The sequence below is a fragment of the Salmo trutta genome, chromosome 6, assembly GCF_901001165.1.
Source record: "Salmo trutta chromosome 6, fSalTru1.1, whole genome shotgun sequence".
In the NCBI taxonomy this organism is placed as follows: domain Eukaryota; kingdom Metazoa; phylum Chordata; class Actinopteri; order Salmoniformes; family Salmonidae; genus Salmo; species Salmo trutta.
Window position 1 is genome coordinate 45612376 of NC_042962.1, and position 21487 is coordinate 45633862.

The window sequence follows — 21487 nt, forward strand, 5'->3', positions numbered from 1 at the left end:
TTGGTTTTTGTTCTCATGGTTTTACAAATATGATATTTATTTCTGAAGTTAAACTTTTTTACTGTGCAACACAATGGCATTATGGACTGTTTTACTTAACTTGACATCCAGAGAGATCTTGGGCTGAGGGAATAGAACACTTGTTCTTACACTTATATTCTCCATTTACACATTAAATGAATGGCTCCTTCTGGAGTAGTCAAATCCCATAACTTTATTGATCTTCAGACGTTGGGATAAAAGTTGACATGGATTTAGCTTACACTTTAGTCTTTGGATGAGGCTGGTTTAGTAGTATCTGGGGTGCATTTAGCGTTGCACAGCGTTGTGGAACATTGCAGATAGAAATGTCCTGAATAGAGCTGACATGAGTCCTTATGCTACATGTCAGAGGCATGTTTATTCTACATAACATCTGAATATTCAAAAAAGTTGTGCTCCGCTGACCATGCCCCTAGGGTCCAGTTCTAGGGCTACCTTGTGAAAGGCCAACTGGGTTTCAGACACCACTACAGTATTAAGAAAAATGGCATGCAAGAACAGACCCACTTTTAATAAAAAATAAAGGATTTGACTGACAGATGAGCACAGAGCCCTCAGACACGGCCAAGCACATTGGAAATAATACTTGTACCTCATTATATAAACACTCAATGCATCAGTTTCAGCATGATGAAACCATTGAAAGGTTTGTGCCGGTTACAGTTTGTTGGTTAATTTCTGCAATCAATGGCTGGCGTTTATGCTCATTTTAATTAGTCCTCATCTGAGGCAGTAATACAGCTTATTTTCATTTTATTTCAGTAACAATTAACTATCTTACTACAAATGTATGTGCTTTCAATTCCAAACAACTCAGATCTACATTTTCAAACCCATCCCACTGGCTATTTTTATTGCAAATGGAAGTGATACCTTAAACACCTACGCGCGCACACACACACACTTCAATATGGCACAAGCTTCCTTTATCACCTCCTATAAATGCGTCATGAAACCCCACCTGTCAACGATGGTAATATGGGTGAATATTTAAAACCAAACCAATAACCACACCATACCTAAAATATTAAGACAGGAATAATAATATAGCAGAAAAGGAGACTAATGAATACTTTTTCCCCAAAAACATGCAGTCTGCCACCCTTTGAGGACCCACTACAATAAGAATCAAAATATTGAAATCGTTGATGCAAATGAGTGGCCATTTGTCTACCTAAAAGGAGGCTTCCTGACAGTCCCTCTACCAAGACAGGTCAATCTCTTCTCTCTCTTGATTACAAGGTGAGGCAGTGACTTAAGACTCACTAATTTTGCAATTTGAGTTATCCTTCCTCTTTCTACTTTGGGCCAGATGGCTATCTCAGTGTTTCTCAAACTTGTTTTGTGCCATTGAAGCCAACATCTTCCCTTAGACCACTTCAATTAGAGCTGACCAAATCAGTGTCAGCTAGCCATCTCAGGGACCGAAGGTTGAGAAACACTGCTCTACCTATCTATCCTGATACTAGAACTGGCCTGTGAAGTGAGGCAAGTGCAGTAGTGACTGAGCATGCTCTAAGCCCTAGTGTTCTAAGCTGCCCTAGCTAGCCTGGGGCCAGAACCAATTCATTAACTACTGAATCCAAACTGAAGAGTTTCAAAATGGATGTTCAGGTGAGCTAAAAACATCAGTTTCATCGTTCCTCCCCCCCCCCCCCCAGTCATACCCGCCACTGTAATGTCTATGTTTTGTCAAATGTAGACCAAGTATGTGCTTGTCTTGTCAGGGACTGTCAGCTTTGTTATGTCACCAAACTTGACATCATATAAAGTTCAAGCACAACAGTCCATCTCATCCCACTAACCAATAGGAGCTCCTGGTTGTAAATAAAATATGAGTCTAGAAAGGCTCTGGGAATGTCAGGAGAAAATATTGGAAAAAGCATTCTTATCTCTTCTAGTGTCTTCTCTTGGGCTGAGAGTAGAGACCTTCATCAGGATCATCTGACACCTATTTATCCTTAAATCAGCAGCCCTGCCCACCGTACCATCCCGCCCTATATAATACATGGTCCAAATAAATTTAAAAAAACTTTAAAATAAGCGCAAACGGGCAAAAGGAAATGAGAAAAATATTTTTTTTTAAATCACAATAATCCTTGTGGCCTTCCTTATAATAATAGTAAAGACAAAATTAAGCCCTAATAGTACATACAAAAACCACCACCATACAGTCTTCATATCATTCAAAAACACAGGGAATATCTACAAGTGGCCGTTGTACAATGTACTTCATCTGGTAGACCGGTTGAGGATAGTTGTATACTCTTCATGAATCCTCGTCGACTTCCACAATGTGATCATGCTCTGCCTAACAAAGTCTTTGACCTTCCTATACCTCTCCTCTTCCTCAGTCGGCGTAGTGCATGATGGACTCAACGTAGTTCCCGGGGAAGAGGCCGGTGGTGCCACTCATCGTTCCTTCGTACCAGCCGTCGTCATTCTTCTTGATGACGTAGATGATGGCGCCCTCGTTGAAGGACAGCTCGTCCTCCTTGTCCGCCGCGTAGTCGTAGATCGCCACCACTGTGCACCAATGAGAGAGGAGGATGTTAGAGGAACGAAGAGGTCAGGGGAGATGGGTAGAGCACAAGGGAGGGAGATGAGAGGGAGAAAGAGAGGGAAGAACAGGAGAAGTGGACAGGGCAGGGGTTAGATCAGGGTGGAAGAGAGAATCACTCGCTACCTTTCTCCATGTAGGTGCGTGGGGCCCACGGGGGGTCCTCCTCTGCGTAGGGATCACTGTACTCCACCACGGCCGACTCTTCCTCCTCCTCCTCCTCATCATCATCCTCATAGTCCTCTGGAGGTGGAGGGGGCGGGGTGGGTTCCTCAAACACAGCTTCTTCTACGGGGGGCGGGGGAGGGGGCACGTCCGAGACTTGGGGGGGGGAAACAACAGTCAAGAATCACCATGCCTACATTCCACTGGTTGGTTAGTTACATGTTGACTGACACTGGCATTCCCATGCATGTGGCATAGGGCTGCAGTGGTTGTTTGGGTATCCATGCTGAAAGTGTATAAAGAAAAACTGGGGGAAAGGAGAACAATTTCAACGTGCACAGACGAGAAGTTTATTTCAGACAGGTAAATCGAAGTTGATGGATAGTTCAGCTTTGAAGTATCGACAAAAATAGACTCACGTCGTGAGTAAAATAAACACATGCACAAGGGAGCCACTGCGAAGACGAGGCAACAAGGCAGAGGAGCTAAAAGCCACTTACTGGTCTCCTGTACCCGAGCCACAAAGCCCATCAGAGGGAGCTGGGGAGTGATCTGCATGGAGGGGGGAGGGGGGGCAACAAGAGGACCTGCTACAGACACACCACACCACAGGAGAAGCAGGAAGAGTGAGAGAGGAGAAAAAGGGAAGAAAAAGAGGAGCAGATTGTAATTAGGAAAGAAAGGAGAGGAAGGAAGGCAGAAAGAGAGATGTGGTGGAATTAAAATTTAGAACATGATAGAAGCCAGTTAGATCAGTAGGCAAACTAGGCATTAAAAAGGGTTAAATCAAGAGCAGGAATCCTTTCACAAAAAAAAAAAAAAAAAAGACAGCAAGCTGCCGAGACCAAGGCGCTTTGTGCCTTCCCATAGGTTCGCCTGTCTGCTGAAATCAAATGGCGTTTTCGTGTATGAATTCAATACTCTAGTGAGGTTCTGGGAACTCACAAAATGACAGTTTGCTTCAACAAGAGCTGAAAACTTTTGTCAGCTAGTATTTCATGTTTTTTAACCAAACTCTCAGCCAAGTAACAGAAATAATTTGGGTCGGTATACATTTTGTTTCTACAAATGAGTAACAGGGTGGACCAGGAGCCCAAACGCACCAGGATCCAAACCAGACAGTAATGTATGAAAGCTCTAAAATGCAGACTCAATCTCTAAACACAAAAGACAATTTGCGTTGTGGTAGGAGTGATCGTGTTGCTGGTCAGGGCTGTTACCTGGGACCTGGTTGAAGTGGGGTCCTCCGTTGGGCTGGGGCTGGTTCAGGGGCATGTTGGAGTTGGGCTGGCCGGTCAATGACGCGGGCCGGCGGTACGGCAGAGACCCCCCCACCGCAGGAGGGTTCTGTGGTTGCACCGGTCGGTTCATGCTGAAGAACTGGGGGGCACCTGGGGTACAGACAGCATGGGGAACCAGAGAGAGATTTTGGTACGGTGTAGCTATGTCGCTGAACTTATCACTTCTGGATCCCGTCACATGATGCACTTAATTCATGGGATCAATTTAAGCACTTTGCTGTTTTTGGTATTCACACATCTTATCCTCATGGCAGATTTCAAGTCAAAGACCCTTTTCAACATCACTTACTGTAAGAACATAAGAACAATTTAACTCATGAACAACATGTGATGATGGCATGCAGGTGGTGACTGGGAGCGATGGGAGAGAGTTGCCCTAAGGAGGGAATGAGATAGAGACACCCAGAGGAAAAAGGCAAAGACAGAGTGACAGATCAGACAGTGGGAGGGAGGGTGATGGAGGAATTCTGATGATGCAGGGGTGGAGAACGACCGGCCCACGTGACAACATGCCTGCTGGTACACAGACAGATACAGGTCCTGGGATGATGGGAGAGATGGACGTGATGCAGGGGTGGTGGGACACTCACCTTGTGCGGGGGTGCTGAAAGCAGCAGGGCCGGTGCTAGTGACGGCAGTGGGGAACTGGGGTGGGGGAGGGGGCACGGGTGGACCCTCAGGTGGGGGGGGTGGGGGAGGGGTTAGGAGCTAGCGAGAGTACAGGGAGGCCATCAGGTGGGACGGGAGTAGTGGTGGTAGTGGGAGGTGGCTTAGCAGGGTTGGGAAGGGCAGGGGTGGTACCTGTACCATCAGCAGGTGAGAAAGGGAGGAAGGCAGTGGAAAAAAAAGAGGAAAGGAGAAGGAAAGACAGGAGAGGGAGATAAAGACAGGTGCTCAGACACTATCAAGGGGGAAGGAAGGAGAGTTTAAAGCAGTCTGACAGACCGTATTGCTCTTTAGAGAGCTAGTAGGCGGAGCTTAGACAGTGGGCAGGGCATGGGGCCAGACCTTACCTGGGAATGCTGTGGGGGGAGGGGCAGGCGTGGGCACGGCGATAGGCAAGCCCACGGAGCCACTGCCGCTATTCTCTCTGCTGCTGCTGCGGCTGCTGCTGCTGGGGTGGCTGCCTCCACTGCTGCCACTGCTAATGATGTCACACAGCCCATCACATATCCCAATCAACACATGCTTGCATTAAGTCATTTACCGTCTAGATTAGAGGTTATATATACACACTTTGTAGGGCCGGTTTCCCAGATACAGATTAAGCCTACTACTGGACTAAAAAGTAGTGTGATTTTTTTGTCCAGCGCTAGGTTCAATCTGTGGTGCAGGAAACTGGCCCTTAGAGCCCTATTGGTATCAGAGGACCTGCAAGCACAACCTACCAAACCAGGGTCTCTCCTGGCCCAAAATCCTGCCCCCCACCTACCTAGCACTGAATGGATTTAAATGAACAGCTCTGCTTTGAGATGACATGTACAGCAATAAAGAAATGAATAAAACGTCAAATTACAACATGACATTTAGCGGTGGTCCATTAGTGAGACATGACATGACAAAGACAGTGGCGCCACAAAGCTGGAGGCATCTGAAGAAAATCAAGGCGAGAATAAAAGAGGAGGAGACTGGAGACAGGGAATGAGTGAGAAACTGGATGGATGGAAGAAAGGACCAACTCATAGACAGGTTGAGCTGAAAGAACTATGTCTTGTTTAATTTAAGCCAAGGTCAACCATTGCTACTATTAGTTTTAACGTCAGTTTCAAACGTAATAATGTGCTCAGAAGGAAATAGAGAAGGGACTGACGGAGAAAAGGGATCAGCTGTATTACAAAGGCCAAGCTTAAATTCTCTGATGGCAGATACTCTGTCATGTAGTCCTAAAGATCTTGTTCTCACTGCCTGGTAGGAGCCTCAGTGACACCCAGAGCTGGTTGTGCTTATCTGATCTGAATTTCCTCTGCTGTTACGCAGGTGATAAAGAAATACATTCCTATCTGAGCTGTACGTTCGTTCTGTGTGCTTGGTGTAGTGCCTATTCAAAGTGTTTCAGACCAGTTTTTCTTGTGATATTATTTTACAAGTCATGTGGGTAGGGTTGGGGGGAAAAAAAGTAATTTAGTAGCATGTAGCTACAGTGTCTAATCTATTGCAGCAGATCTTCACTACAGGGCAGTTGAATCTAAGCGTGTCTGTTCAGTGAGTCCAGGGCCGCTCGAAGTGTGTTCTAGACGTGTTTTTAGCTAGCGGTGTGCTGGGAGCATGCGGGGCAGGGTACCTGTACGTGCGGTTCCTCTGATTAACAGACGCAGTGCGTGCAGGGCTCTGCTGTGGGGGCGCCATGTTGCCATGGCGCGTCGGGCTCGAGACGTAGTCGTTAGGGACAACGGGAGGACGCACCGGCTCGAGTGTCCTATAGGGGGAGTGGCGCCTGCGAGGGGAGGGGTATGAGAGGAGTTTAACATCCACAAGTGAGGGGTGGAGGAGGACAAGAAAAGGAGGACAAACATGGGAACCAAAATAAATAAAAGAGAACCAGTGCAAACTCAAAATGGGGTGTAGGTGGGAAAAGGCATTAAATGCATGTCGTATCCACAGCTGCTGCTGCTGCTTCAGTTCTTACACAGCCCAACATCAACAGAGGACAGTGATGTCTATTGATGTGCTTCAGTGGAATAAAAAGCCTCAAAACTATGGATGAGCAGCCAAGTCTTTTCTCCCCCTGTGCTTGTTTAAGGGATGGAACGTTGAGCGCTGTTGCCATGGAGAGCATGAACAGCCTGAATTAGAGTTGAGGGGGGAGGAGTCACATGACATCACACATACGGGGGCGGGGGACAAAAGCAACCAAAACACCACAGACAAAGATGCCTCCTCTACACCAGAGACTGGACTAGGGCAGTGTGTCATGGACGACCGACATGCGTCTCGTTTTAGGGGGGGACATGTTTGAAGGTCACACACACACAGCACTTAAACTTTAGAAGAGACATAAAACACAATGTTATAAACCATTACATACATTACTGTTATGGACAGTTCTGTAGAGGGGGATACAAACTGGACAGGGACACATAACAGGACAGAGCAACAATAACAGTAGCCCCTGTCAATAAACAGATTTGAGGATACCCATTCACTGGAATGACCTCACACAATTGAAGAAATTAGGTATGCACATTAATTAGATCCCCAAACAGCATATAATGTGCCACAGGTTAGCTTTGACCTTTTCACAGAGAGGTCTGCTCCGGACCTTAACTAAATGTCACTGAAGGTTGCTGCTGGGTGGTGAGGGGGTAGCCTGGTCCCTAGCCCACCATACGGGGCTTAGGAGGAGCAGAGGGACACTACAGCAATCTGTAGTACAAAGGGACACCTGGTGCCTGGATAATCAGATCTTGTCCATTGATGAACATGTTTTAGATGTCTGATCGTGGTTGGCTGAGACTGAAAGCATGTTTCTCTCGAGGACATGAGCAGCATGGACAGGGGTTGTGGTACCTGCCACGTCTACATACCCAATGGTTCCCTTCCCTGACATGGGTGGGCTGGGCGGCTTCTGTGTGGGTGGGTTGGTGCGAGGGAGACCTGCGGCTCCAGCCTTCATGTTCTGAGCACTGGCCTGTAGGACACGGTGAGAGAGGTTACAAAAACAACAACAGGGAAGTACTAGTCAACAGAGCAACACAACATAACCTGGGATCAGACAAAACACACTCTGGTCTTACACGGACACCAACTTTGTTTTTAGAGTTTTATATTTCGTTAGAAATCCTTACCTTAAACCTTAGCAACCACTAGGTTCGTTTTAAAAAGGCAAATAAGTGATGCAAAGAGAGAGAAAGAGAAAGGAGGATTAGTGACTAATAGAAAATGCACAGAAACACATGTAGCAATGTTATAGGCCTACAGTCCACAGATGTTGTTAGGGAAGCAGCAAACAAGTCACACACTGTCCTAGACAAAGTGACTCACACCGTTACCACCACGCCCTCGTGCTTATCCCAAGGGCCTACTACTGTCTTTGTACCAAACAGGGGGGGAGTTTCCCCAAAAAACGTTTGTCGCGCTAAGATCAGTGTTTGTCCATGATCTTAGTGCTACAAAAAGGTTGATGATAACTCACTCCAGTACAAAAACAAGACGTACTACTATCATCAGGAATCCAGTCGGTAACCGTCAATGCCCCACTGCTCCCTACCTTGACTCCATGGCCCATGTCATCCAGCAGGCTGTAGTCAATTGGCTTGCGGATGTAGCGCACCGGCCTCTCTGGATTGGCCGGAGCAATGATCTTGTGCGTGCGAGAGGTGTTCTTATTGGTGGTCAGGATGCCAATCTCCCGCCTTGCCACTTTCTCTTTGTGGATGTCCACTGTCTGGGGCCGCACAAGGGGGAGAAATACAGTTAAGTCTTTCTTGACAGACTTGAACAAAACAGCTTTTTGAACTAGGCTTATCGTTTCGAATCAGGTATTCTTAGGCTATATGGATGTGTGTGTATCTGTGTGTGTGTATACAGTGTGTTCCACTGCCCGGCAGCCGTACCTGTGAGATGTGGTTGATGGAGGACTCCATGCGGCGGAGCTGGGAGGCCTGAATGTCAAGCATCTGCAGGACATTGTTGGCCAAGGTATTGATCAGGTAGGCTACGCTGGCCAGGGACTGGGTGGTGTAGTTCTTAGTCTCCTCCAATGCTCTGTGCTTATCTGGTGACTGAGGAGGGAGAGTGCGAGAGAGGATAAACAGATAGACATCAGTAACAGAGAAACGAGAGTAGAGAGGCAATAACAAAACAACAAAGCCAGGCAGCATAAAAAAGGAGAGCATCGATATCATATAAATAGGATCTTGCAGGGGCTGAAGGATGATTAGGCAAGCCAAGGCCATATGTTTTCAGAGGGAAACAGAGTTTCCTGGAGATGAACCTTTCCTTGCTTTTCTGAAAGCATGGCTTCTGTTGACAGTATGTACTGAATGACATTACTTTTCTCAAAGGACAACCCTCTACCCTCCCCCATCTGCCCTGACTTCCATGGATGGTGTGTTAAAGACAGACTGAATGCATGGCTTCTGGCATGTGTTTCTCTGCTGCTCATTAGGAAAAAATGAGATTTCAGTCTTGGGGGTGTGGTTTGATGTGGCAGTTACTGATGTTTGCCCCCATGAGACACCATAGGCACAAAGCCAGCATTACATCTTCAAAATAGAAAATGATTCTAAGAACTCAAGAAATATGTAATTAATTGACATTTTAGTCACGCAGTTTAACATCTAGTTAAGGTGTTCGGTGCAGTATTTCTCAAGTAAAAACCAAAATTCGGGACGTGTGGTCTTACGTAAACAAAATCAGATCCGCTGCACTGACGGGAAGGTCTGTCTCACTGTCTGAGGTGGGATTAGATAGAGCGCAATCACCGCTGCTGTGTATCCTGTGTTAGAGGGCAAGTGAGCATTGTCGAAACTCACTTACAAAACTCATTGTGGACGAGACCGACTTTATGAACAAAATGATCCTATTTACACTTTGCAGTCAATTTTGACACTAGAATAAATGTGTCTGACTAATAGATGCCACGTAGGCCGTTTTCTATCAGAGAAGTTGTTTACGTGTCAAATAACTTGACCAACCAGCACCTGAATATGACTGCACGTCACATAATTTAACGCGTAAATCATGTTACGTAGTTATTACACATGGATTACACTATCACTCGTACTTCATATGTCACAACGATTAATCGATACGTATGCTATGATGCTGGTAAAGTTGTCTCGCGCACCTACACTGCTGTTCATAAAATAAGCTAGCTTGCTCATGGATGCAAAACAATGTTCTTCCCCAAAAACATAGCAAAACGACATCTGTTTCAGTAGCGATGGTTAGCTAACTAACTATATAGCTAGGCGTCATCGTCTAAAATAAACCTAATTTATAAAACAGTTCTTATTTGATTAATGGTGGTCGGACCCATCTATGTGAAGCTAGCCACAATAGTGGACTTTGCGGTTAGCCTTCAAAATAAAAAGTATGTCATTGACAGTGATGCAAATGCATACAAATAGTAGAACTATGCCATAATTGAATAGATCAAGCTAAACGAGGTTGGAATGTTATATAAAAATCAACAAAAGACAACTTGTTAATTTAACAAGAATCTGTTGCAATCACACTGGATGTATTATACTTTAGAATTGCATTGGGGGCATACTTATTTCACTGTACAGCCTTACCTATGGATTGTGGCTCAATGACATGGAGTATCAGTCTACTCAGTGACACCCAGAGAACATTAGCATCGTAGCTCTTATTGCGGGACTCTGAAGCACCTGAATTGAGCCACATTTATTGTCAAACTATGTGTATTGAACACTATTCCTGAGGAAAAACAATACTGCTTGGATGTTTTGGAGTCTGATAACTCTGAGGATGTTGGGGAAAAAAAATATATTGGGTATTGTTACCCCATTTCATTGGTCCCCAATCCTTACTTCAATCGCTGTACAGTGCAAAATGAATGTCAATACTAACAATAGGCTGACTCGGGAGGTGATTTCAGTCACAGTCCCGCAATAAGAGCTACAGCGCTAATATTTTTTATTTTAGCTTTATTTAACTAGGCAAGTCATTTAAGAACAAATTCTTATTTTCAATGACGGCCGAGGAACAGTGGGTTAACTGCCTTGTTCAGGGACAGAACGACAGATTTGTACCTTGTCAGCTGGGAGATTCGAACTTGCAACCTTTCGGTTACTAGCCCAACGCTCTAACTACTAGGCTACCCTGCCGCCCCAGGGGGCGTTAAGTTATTTGCATAAGCTCTTCACAGTTGTGTTCTGTGGGTCTCACCGACTAGACTGATACCACATTTCATTGCTTCACATTCTAACCTTGTTTAACATTATCTAGTCTAAATATGGCATGACTCCAATTGTAACCTTCTGCATAACTTTCAAATAGGTACTTAACTTTTCAAACCGCAAATTCCACTACTGTGCCTAATCCTTATTGTGGCTAGCTTCACAACACATAACACGGTCAGGTTGAGCCTCACTAGCCAGATAAAGCTAGCTGGCTGCTTATAACGTTTGCTTTGGGGAACAGGGTTAAGTAGCTGGCTAGCTATTTATTTTCATGAACTGACGTGTATCTTTTTTGACAAGCGAAGACCCAAACGGCGTTCCATAGTATGTCGTGAAGCTAATAGCAGTGACGCTATTACTGTGTAACTCCAGTAGGGCAACATCTTTACAATAACGCACTTGATAACGTTAGTGTGTACCGGTGCTCAACCAGTCGCGAAAGCCAACATCACCCACAACAGAGAACGGTTGATTGTCAAGGGCAATGAATTCCATTATCTTGCCGTTAATGGATTTCACCTTTGAGTTGTCTCGCTGAAATGTTCTTACTCTTTCAAATGACTGCTTGATCCACACAGCAGACATTGAGGGCTAGGTTAGGAATGCTGTGTTACACATGTAGCGCAAAATCTTATGTGGCTTCATTACGCCATGTACCTACATTATATAGGTATGCACGTCAGCTTTGACATTGGTTTTTCACATCGCATTAAACTAGACATCGGGCCGATACCAATGTTGGCATTTTTAGCTAATATCGGCCGATTCACTGATATATCGTGCATCCCTAATTAACTACTGCTGTACACACCTTTCCTATTCATATACTGTCCATACACACCATTACACATATTATTTATATACATATACACCAAACTCTGACATCACTCGTTCTGATATTTCTTAATGAACATTTTGGGGATTTATGTGTACCATTGTGTGTTAGGTATACTGCACTGTTGGAGCTAGAAGCATTTCGCTGCCCTGCGATAACACCTGCAAAATACACAGTGGCCAGTTTAATAGGTAAACCACCTCGTTCACGAAAATGGTTCGCTCCTACAGACAGTGAGTCACGTGGCCATGGCTTGCTATATAATGCAGGCACAGGCATCCGGTTACTGTTCGATTGAACTTTAGAATGGGCAAAACAAGTGACCGTGGTATGATTGTCGGTGCCAGGCGGGCCGGTTCCAGAATCTCAGAAACATCTGTCCTCCTAGGCTTTTCATGCACGTCAGTGTCTAGGGTTTACCGAGAAGGGTACGACAAACAAAAAACATAGTCAGCGGCAGTCCTGTGGGCAAAAACAGCTGGTTGATGAGAGTTCGAGAGGCAACAATCGTGCAAGCTAACAGGCGGTCCACTATCAAGCAAATAACGGTGCAGTACAACAGTGGGGTGCAGAAAGGCATCTCGGAGTGCACAACTCATCGGTCCTTGTCACGGATGGTTTATTGCAGCAGACGACCAAACTGGGTTCCACTCCTATCAGCTAAAAACAAGAAGAAGCAGTTCCAGCGTGCACACGATCACCAACACTGAACAATTGAGGAGTGGAAAAACATTGCCTTGTCTGACGAATCCCGGTTCCTGTTGCGTCATGCTGATGGCAGTCAGGATTTGGCATAAGCAGCATGAGCCCATCGGCCGATCCTGCCTGGTGTCAATGGTACAGGCTGGTGGCAGTGGTGTAGGGAATGTTTTCCTGGTACATGTTAGGTCCCTTGATAGCAACTGAGCAACGTTTACATATCCCCGAATCACTCAAGCTGTTCTGGATGCAAAGGGGGTCCAACCCAGTACTAGATGGGAGTACCTAATAAACTGGCAACAGAGTGTATGTGTACGAGAGCAATTAGTTATTTGTAACTGTTATTTGGAGACGGTTATTTGTAACTGTAGGATGAGAAAGTGCATGCACTGCATCGGCTGCGGAGAGCATGATCACACAGTCGTCCGGAACAGCGTCGGACATCACACTCTCCGCAGCTGATGTAAGACCTTTAAACAGGACAACACTCACAAGGCCGCTGGGCCAGACAGATTACCAGGACGTGTACTCCAAGCATGTGCTGACCAACTGGCAAGTGTCTTCACTGACATTTTCAACCTCTCCCTGTCTGAGTCTGTAATACCAACATGTTTCAAGCAGAACACCATAGTCCCTGTGCCCAAGAACACTAAGGTAACCTGCATAAATGACTACCGACCCGTAGCACTCACGTCTCTAGCCATGCAATACTTTGAAAGGCTGGTCATGGCTCACATCAACACCATTATCCCAGAAACCCCTAGACCCACTCCAATTTGCATACCCCACCAACAGATCATGCAATCTCTATTGCACTCCACATTGCCCTTTCACACCTGGACAAAAGGAACACCTATGTGAAAATGCTATTCAATGACTACAGATCAGTGTTCAACACAATAGCACCCTCAAAGCTCATCACTAAGCTAAGGACCCTGGGACTAAACACCTCCCTCTGCAACTGGATCCTGGACTTCCTGACGGGCCTCCCACAGGTGGTAAAGGGTAGGTAACAACACATCTGCCACGCTGATCCTCAACACGGGGGCCCCTCAGGGGTGCGTGCTCAGTTCCCTCCTGTACTCCCTGTTCACTCATGACTACACGGCCAGGCATGACTCCAACCTCCATCATTAAGTTTGCTGATGACAACAGGGGTAGGCCTGATTACCAACAACGATGAGACAGCCTATAGGGAGGAGGTAAGAGACCTGACCGTGAGGTGCAAGGACAACAACCTCTTCCTCAACGTGATCAAGACAAAGGAGATGATTGTGGACTACAGGAAAAGGAGGACCGAGCACGCCCCCCTTCTCATTGACAGGGCCGTAGTGGAGCAGGTTGAGAGCTTCAAGTTCCTTGGCCTCCACATCACCAACAAACTAACATGGTCCAAGCACACCAAGACAGTTGTGAAGAGGGCACGAGAAAACCTATTCCCCCTCAGGAGACGTAAAATATTTGGCATGGGTCCTCAGATCCTCAAAAGGTTTTAGAGCCGCACCATCGAGAGCATCCTGACAGGTTGCATCACTGCCTGGTATGGCAACTGCTCGGCCTCCGACTGCTAGGCTCTACAGAGGGTAGTGTGTACGGCCCAGTACATCACTGGGGCCAAGCTTCCTGTCATCCAGGACCTCTATACCAGGCGTTGTCAGAGGAAGGCCCTACAAATTGTCAAAGACTCCAGCCACCCTAGTCAGACTGTTCTCTCTGCTACCGCATGGCAAGCAGTACCAGAGCGCCAAGTCTAAGTCCAAGAGGCTTCTAAACAGCTTCCACCCCCAAGCCATAAGACTCCTGAACAGCTAATCAAATGGCAACTTACCATCTATGCATAGTCACTTTAATAACTCTACCTACATGTACATATTACCTCAATTATCTCGACACTGGTGCCCCCGCACATTGACTCTGTACCGGTACCCCCTGTACATAGCCCCGTTATTGTTATTTACTGCTGCTCTTTAATTGTTAGCCATTCTTATCTCTTACTCTTTTTTTGTATTTTCTTAAAGCTGCATTGTTTGTTAAGGGCTTGTAACTAAGCATTTCACTGTAAGTTCTACTATACCTGTTGTATTCGGCGCATGTGACAAATAACATTTGATTTGAAGCCTCAGTTAGGCTAGCTAGCTAACGTTAGCTAGCTTCTCCCGGTTTGATGCAGTCCTAGACAGGTACTACAATCATATGATGATAAATAACCTAGCTATGGCAGCTATTAGTCTACTATAGGGCGAGTCGGCTTGGATGTTGCCGTCTCATCTCTCCCTCCCTCCTCCCCATGTCACTTGCTCAAAGTATGGCCCCTCCCCCGCCTGCTATAGCAGCACCTCTCTCACTCCTCTTGGCTTTATCAGCTCCAGTTAATTAATTAACTCGCTTAAAAACATGATTTTCTGCTGCTTCCATCACTCGGATCAGATCGGCCCTGGATTCGACCGGTCTATATGGAATGGGTGTAGTTGTACTCGGGTCCGTTCAGAACGGGTTTCTATATTTAAAAATGAATTTATGCATATCGAGTCAGGGTGGGAAAGTCCCAGATCCATTTCGGAACAGGCCCAACTTTTTGGACCCGTTTAGACCTCTAGTTCCAGGGCAGTGGCACTATTAACAAATGTTTCACACTCGGTGTCAGAACCTCACTTTATATTAGAAAAACGTACTTCATGGCATGACTAACGTTATGAACAATTTAGCTTGTTCTGCCACTGCCAGAACCACCAGTAGTCTATGAAACACCTATTTTTCCACTCTACAGTCAGTAGTACAAGAAGTTCGGCATTGATGATACAGGATGTCCGATCCAATTTGAATGTGACTTGTTTTGGCACACAAAATAAGGCTATAACATTAGCTAGCTAACGCTAAGTATTGGCAGGAGAAGAACGCTTACAAGTGTCACACATATTTTCTTCACGACCAATGTTGACAGCCAGCTAATGTTGACACGAATTGGGAATTTCAAACCCCTACCACTGGAGAATTTGACAGCAATGGCAGCGCAGCTAACTAGAAACCGTGGCTAGTTGGAATTAGTTAGCTCGTTTGCTATAGTCATAATTCGTTTACTTATGGTTCATTTAGTTCTCTTCTGGTATCAGAACGTGTCCCAACATTTTAAATCCAATTCCTTACCTTGAATACCTTGAATACCTTGTTGTGTACCCCATCACGACACAGTCAATCATGAAACCAGCTGTGCCCAGATAATTCGTGCTAGCTCAGCTAGCTAACTAGCAAGCATTATTTGGTTGGAGGTAAATAGCTAACAAAGTCAAGTTAGTAAAAATACTAACTAAATAAACGTTTGATAAATGACGATACATGTATGACGGTTGGAGAACAGCAACCAATGTTTTCATATTAGGAAAAACATAGCTACGTTCCGCATGAAGTAGCTAACTAAGGTTAGCTAGCTATCTATAGCCTGGCTTGGTCGCGCTAACAGGAGCAGCCTTGCAGTTGAGTCGCTGCACCTCATCGGCATAGCTCGTAGCCATCACTTCGCCCACCGTCAAAGATGATACTCGTAGAATATATAATTGATAAATGTTATAAAAGTATCATTACCTGAACATAGTTGCTTTCGCAATACTCGGCAACTCTTTCTAAATTGGTAAAACTATCTAATAAAGCACTACGTCCAGCTGGAATCTCCTCTTCCAAAAGCATTTGTAACTCCGCCATTTTCACATCTTTAGCAATCAATGCATGCCAGATCCCAGCCTCTCCAACCCTCATGCAGAAGTGGCGTTGGGCATCCCAACTATGACGGAGTGTATGACAATCTGTGACAAATTTAAGTGGATATGATACCTTGATCTTTGCTCTTTCAATCCCTTGCCAATTTACATTGTGACTGGTGTAAATTATTAAAAACCTAAAGAGTCTGTTTTGAAAGGAAACAATACCACCTGAAAAAAGGCTGTTAATAAATCCAGAAGTTACTGATATTCTTTTTATTTTAAACAATAAAAGCTAATGTAGCGATACAGGGGAAACAGGGCTGGGGATTGAACCAGAGACACTGCAGATACAGTGTGAGCACTTGTTGACAATAATGGCCTAGAAGTCTTGAGAGTGGCAGGATATGCTCACAACAGGGGGGCTGCAACAAACGTGCAAAATATTATATTCCTATCCTAACACACAAGTAGTGTAAACTTTATTAAAAAATGAACTGTCTAAGATGCCATGTATCTGGGGGAGTGGGGACCACGTGTTTTGGAAGGCAGTTCAGCTGGAATGTTGTGCAGAAGTCCAAGAGTGGAGATAAAATCACTTGTGCAGCATTTGGTTTAAGGCAAGGTTTAAGACAATACATAAATGATCATGTAGCTTGAAAAGGTAGGTACCGATCGTCATATTGAAATAGGGGGGACAAAAAGCTACTTCAGATGGTAGCTCAAATGACCGAGTCACCATTGGCAATGACTTTAGCTAATCAAAACCATGTTCAAGAGCTGACTGACAAGTAGCCCTACAAAGCTCGTCATCATGTTTACAGCTTTTTTTAAACAGTTCCACTCGGTCTAGAATCTAAGCTAACTGACAAGTACCTTCCCAATTTACACAGTTCCTCTTCCACAGATGGAGTTTGAGACAAATGTCCACTGTTAGTTAGCTTCTTCTGCTCACAGTGATCCATGTGTCATCTTTAGGTGTGGACACAAGCTCAGATCTGGCCTCTACCACCTGTCCCTTCACCTGATGCAGCTTCAGTTGGCGCACTACAGTGCTGAGGACGACAGTGGCCACTGTGTACGCAAACCTGAAATGTGGAGAAATGGTGGTATAAAAAGTTAGTAACAAGCCCACATTCTTCTTTGCCTGGTAGTGACACTCCCTCCATTTCCTTTCATTTGATATTGTAGAATAAATATGGTAAAACTGTATAATAAGTTGCTCCTGTGCAATTACAACTAGAAAAACCCTAGCCCCTTGGTTAATTTCAAGTGCACTCTCCACTATCCTTTCCCATCCTTGTTACCTCAGCTCAGGACAGGCCTGGTTCCCCGAGAATCCAAGCAGAGAGAAGCTTTTCCTGGCTGAATCTTCTGTGAATCGGTCTGGGTCAAACCTGGATGTACAAAGTGCAGGAATTCAAACTTGGTACCAAAAAAATCCAGCAAAAATAGCCTCTTTAAGTGGCAAAAGGTTAAAATGAAAATACATATGAACAGACTTGTAGGGACGGCTCCAGGTGTCTGCATCCTGTAGGACTACCCCAAGGGCATAGATCACCAGTGTCTAAAAAAAACAAAAAAAACAGGAATAAAGTGTTTTAATTATTCCCTTAAAAACCCCCCAAAATGGTTCATTTTAAATCAACAAGCACTTGCTGACTGTGACAGTGATGTGTTTAATAAATTGACTAAGTTGGGAAGAGGAGAATAAGATACCTCTTTAGGAATAATGTGCTGATCGACTTTCCCTTCATTTTCCTGGAGTCGGGCTGCGATGGGCGTCAGTTTGGCTGTCCGCACAGTCTCGTTCAAAACCTGCTGGAAGTACCTATAGTATAGAAGATGCATTTGATAAGCATGATAAAATGTATCTATAAACATACCTTGAAGACATGCTACCATGAGGATACCTGCCCCTTCTGCTGTGACCAAACAGGGTTCGAACCCAGGTGTCATGTGGGCCACAAGGCTATTAGCCCCTGTTAGCTTAAGCATTAGCTCAGGAAGCTCACACCAGTCTTCAGGTCTCATATAAGGTACACGTCATGCAAGAGTGAATCTGAAACACCTCTGTTACACTGCATCACATCGTTTATGTTATTTGGCTGTCAAAGGTCACCTGAGCTGTGGGATCTTATCCAGAGAAACAGGCTCAGAGCCCAGAACATCCTCCAGCTCCTGATGCAGCTTCTCCTGAACATCCTCTGATGTGGACAGGAAGTGTACTGCCCAGATGCACACTTGGAAAATATTACAACCACAAAGAGAAACATCAACACTTTGTGAGAGAGATTTTCTGACAGAATACTAACCAAATGTATGATTTTATTCTCTCCGAAAAAATTGACGATTGGATACACCATAAAAGCTGCAAGTTCTGACGTAGATAGGCATAATCTATTTATTACTAGTACTCACAATTAGCTGTGATGACACAACCTGCCAGTGTGAATACCATGCTGTCCTCCATCACCTACAAAAGAGAACCAATGAAAACAAGCGTTCATTAAAACAAAAGTAGGAAGGAAGTTTTATTTTCCTCTACACGTGAGTAACAGCAACAGGCTCTATGCTCTGCCTCAATGAGTCAGTTCTCCTTATAATCAAAGAATCTGTGCGTCACCTGTCTCTCTGTGAGGTTGGACTGGAGAAGAGTGTCTACAAACGCTGTCTGGCTCCTTTGTCCTTTCCTGTCTTTAGCCACAGACATCAGCACTGTTTCCATTTCTGCCAGCGCTGTAAACAAACATAATGTACTTAGCATGAGGACAGAAAATGTATACACATCTCTTTTCTATTTCAGATACATTCAGTAAGGAAGTGTATGCTGAGTTGTACAGGTAACACATATGATCCATAGCAGTGAACTAGTTCTCACTCACCGCTCTCATAGTGCTCCTTTCTGATGGAGCTCTTCTCCATGGAGCCGTCCAAATAGCCTTTTCCGATCTCCGACCAGATCTGACAAGTAAAGGGAATTATCTGTGAAAATCTGCAAACAACACCGGTCGTAATGGGCATCTTTTCACCAGAAACGGTGACTTTAAATGTGACTGCTCACTCACTGCCTCATGGTTCTTTCGGAAGCCGATGACTTCAGCATCATTCCGGAAACGGTCACCCAGAGCGAGTTGAGTGACAGCCTTCATGGCCAATCCTAGCAGATGGGCACAGAGGGGTGTGTGCTGGTCCTTAGGGAAAGACTGCCACTTCCCCACTAACTCCTCCACCAGCTAGAACAGGACAAAAGGGGATGGAAGGAGACAGAGAGAGAGTGTGTGTCAATGGGAAAGGGGTATACCTAGTCAGTTGTCCAACTGAATATATTCATCTGAAATGTGTCTTCCGCATTTAACCCAACCCCTCTGAATCAGAGAGTTGCAGGGGGCTGCCTTAATCAAAATCCACGTCTTCGGAGCCCGGGGAACAGTGGGTTAAGTGCCTTGCTCAGGGGCAGAACGACAGATTTTTACCTTGTCAGCTCAGGGATTCGATCCAGCCCAACGCTCTAACCACTAGGCTACCAAACTATAACATTCCAGGGAAGTAAGCACAAAAAGCTTTTGGAGTAAACAAATACTAATGGATTTACAAAAACAGAAGAAAGTATTACAGAATACTACAGCCAAATATTAAAAACTGCCAAATGAGCCATTGGGTAAGAGGCAAACCTTCAGCAGCATTGGAAAGTTTTTCTCCAGGGTGTTGTTGACAGCACTCTCATACAACTTCTTCCTCATTACAGCCTCTGTGGCCCCTCCACCCGTTCCTGACTGGTACCCTAGCAACGACTTCAGCATTGTCTCAAATGAGTCCGCTACAAGTAAGGATAGAAGATGTCACAGTGGAAAACATGTTACTGTTTCTTTATTTCAAAACAACACTGTACATGTATAAAGGAAATCACCTGAATATGTTACAATGTCTATCTATACCTGCATTCCACTTAGAATGGTGTAATCTTTTAAGCATGAATTTTAAGTGGCCCGACTAACCGGTGTCTGTATGTAGCCTCGCTACTTTTATAGCCTCGCTACTGTATATAGCCTCGCTATTATATTTTACTGTTATTTTTATTTCTTTACTTACCCGTTGTTCACCTAATACCTTTTTTGCACTATTGGTTAGAGCCTGTAAGTAAGCATTTCACTGTAACACCTGTTGTATTCGGCGCACGTGACAAATACACTTTGATTTGATGTTAGTAGGGACAGAGCACCTGTTTCCCTTTCCTCCCAATAGTTTCCCTCCCTCCCCAGTACTCACTAGTCCTGTTGGGGTTGATGTGCTGCCGTAGCTGGTCCACTGAACCCAAGCTGACCACAGGGCGTCCTCCAAACCAGAAGGATGCCACAGGACCAAACTGTCCATGTAGACTAGCCAGGAACTCATGCAGACTGCCTCGGTTCACTATGTCTTGCAGATTTCCATCCCTAGATTAAGAGAATGAGACAAATAAACCAATATGAATCTCGGTCAGACCAGGGCCCGTATTCAGAAAGCTTCTCAGTGTATGAGTGCTGACCTAGGATCAGTTTAGCCTTTTATATGGAGATGAATAGACAGGGGGATCTGATTCTGGATCAGTACTCCTACAGAGAGGCTTTATAAATATGGGCTCAGGTCAAGTGTGGTGACCTTACCTGAGTGCTAAAGAGAGACAGTACTGAGAAAGTTGTAAAACATATCTGGTCATAGTCTACTCACTTCTCTTCGGTAGGGTTGAGACCTGGAATACCAGAAGCACTTCTTGATGACTTGATAAAAAAAAAAATGAATCAAGCATGTTACTTTCAGTTTCAAGAGCGATATAACATAAATTAAACATGACAAGCAATTATGTGGGGTTTACATATTCTAAGTCCATGGCAGTAACCTCTAAAAACTTGAGCTTTGAAAAAAATATTTGTACTCTCTACGATTCACTTAAACTGCTGAAACATTTGGGAGCTAAAGGTAGATGCATAAAATGTCCAGGGATTTTTTTTAAACCGTCATGTCACTGTAAAACTGCACAAAGTTAGCAGCTTTACAAGTAACGTTAGCTAGTAATGACATGGGTGGATATACGATGTTGCTAATATAAGCACAGGCATTGACTTACTGGATACAAATAGAGGACTGCACCGACCAGAATGATGACGAAAGTCACTGCAAATATCGCAAAGTCCAGCATGTTTGCTGGTGTTACTAAAAAAAACGTTTAGACAGGTAGCTAAAGCGATACTATACATACGGTATAGCTACCACGTCTACGGTAGCATCATAACTCCGTGTTCTACTGCAAAGCCTGCACACGGTCAGTGAGGCCAGAGCAATGC

General features: G+C 44.8%; 2 protein-coding genes across 9 annotated transcripts; both read right to left on the reverse strand.

Annotated features, from left to right (window-relative positions):
• Positions 1 to 198: 198 nt before the first annotated feature.
• Positions 199 to 16243, reverse strand: LOC115196022 (abl interactor 2). Of its 8 annotated transcripts, none has more exons than XM_029756476.1 (11): positions 16051 to 16241; positions 8622 to 8789; positions 8276 to 8452; positions 7854 to 7871; positions 7593 to 7696; positions 6350 to 6502; positions 5082 to 5212; positions 3988 to 4158; positions 3268 to 3354; positions 2729 to 2923; positions 199 to 2568 (listed from the first exon to the last, which is right to left on the reverse strand). In XM_029756476.1, exons 1-11 carry the CDS (start codon positions 16219 to 16221, stop codon positions 2393 to 2395), a joined length of 1551 nt encoding a protein of 516 aa, XP_029612336.1. In that variant the 5' UTR covers positions 16222 to 16241; the 3' UTR covers positions 199 to 2392. The 8 variants fall into 8 exon arrangements, with proteins under 8 accessions (XP_029612336.1, XP_029612335.1, XP_029612341.1 ...); XM_029756475.1 differs by having other exon boundaries at positions 3268 to 3357; XM_029756481.1 differs by lacking the exon at positions 6350 to 6502 and having other exon boundaries at positions 3268 to 3357; positions 16051 to 16243.
• A 181-nt stretch (positions 16244 to 16424) lies between these two features.
• LOC115196024 (cytochrome P450 20A1) lies at positions 16425 to 21457 on the reverse strand. The gene is made up of 13 exons (XM_029756483.1): positions 21271 to 21457; positions 20874 to 20923; positions 20433 to 20599; positions 19838 to 19983; positions 19232 to 19399; positions 19049 to 19127; positions 18790 to 18902; positions 18585 to 18639; positions 18286 to 18406; positions 17883 to 17994; positions 17666 to 17730; positions 17471 to 17560; positions 16425 to 17251 (listed from the first exon to the last, which is right to left on the reverse strand). Exons 1-13 carry the CDS (start codon positions 21340 to 21342, stop codon positions 17101 to 17103), a joined length of 1389 nt encoding a protein of 462 aa, XP_029612343.1. The 5' UTR covers positions 21343 to 21457; the 3' UTR covers positions 16425 to 17100.
• Between the last annotated feature and the right edge of the window lie 30 nt (positions 21458 to 21487).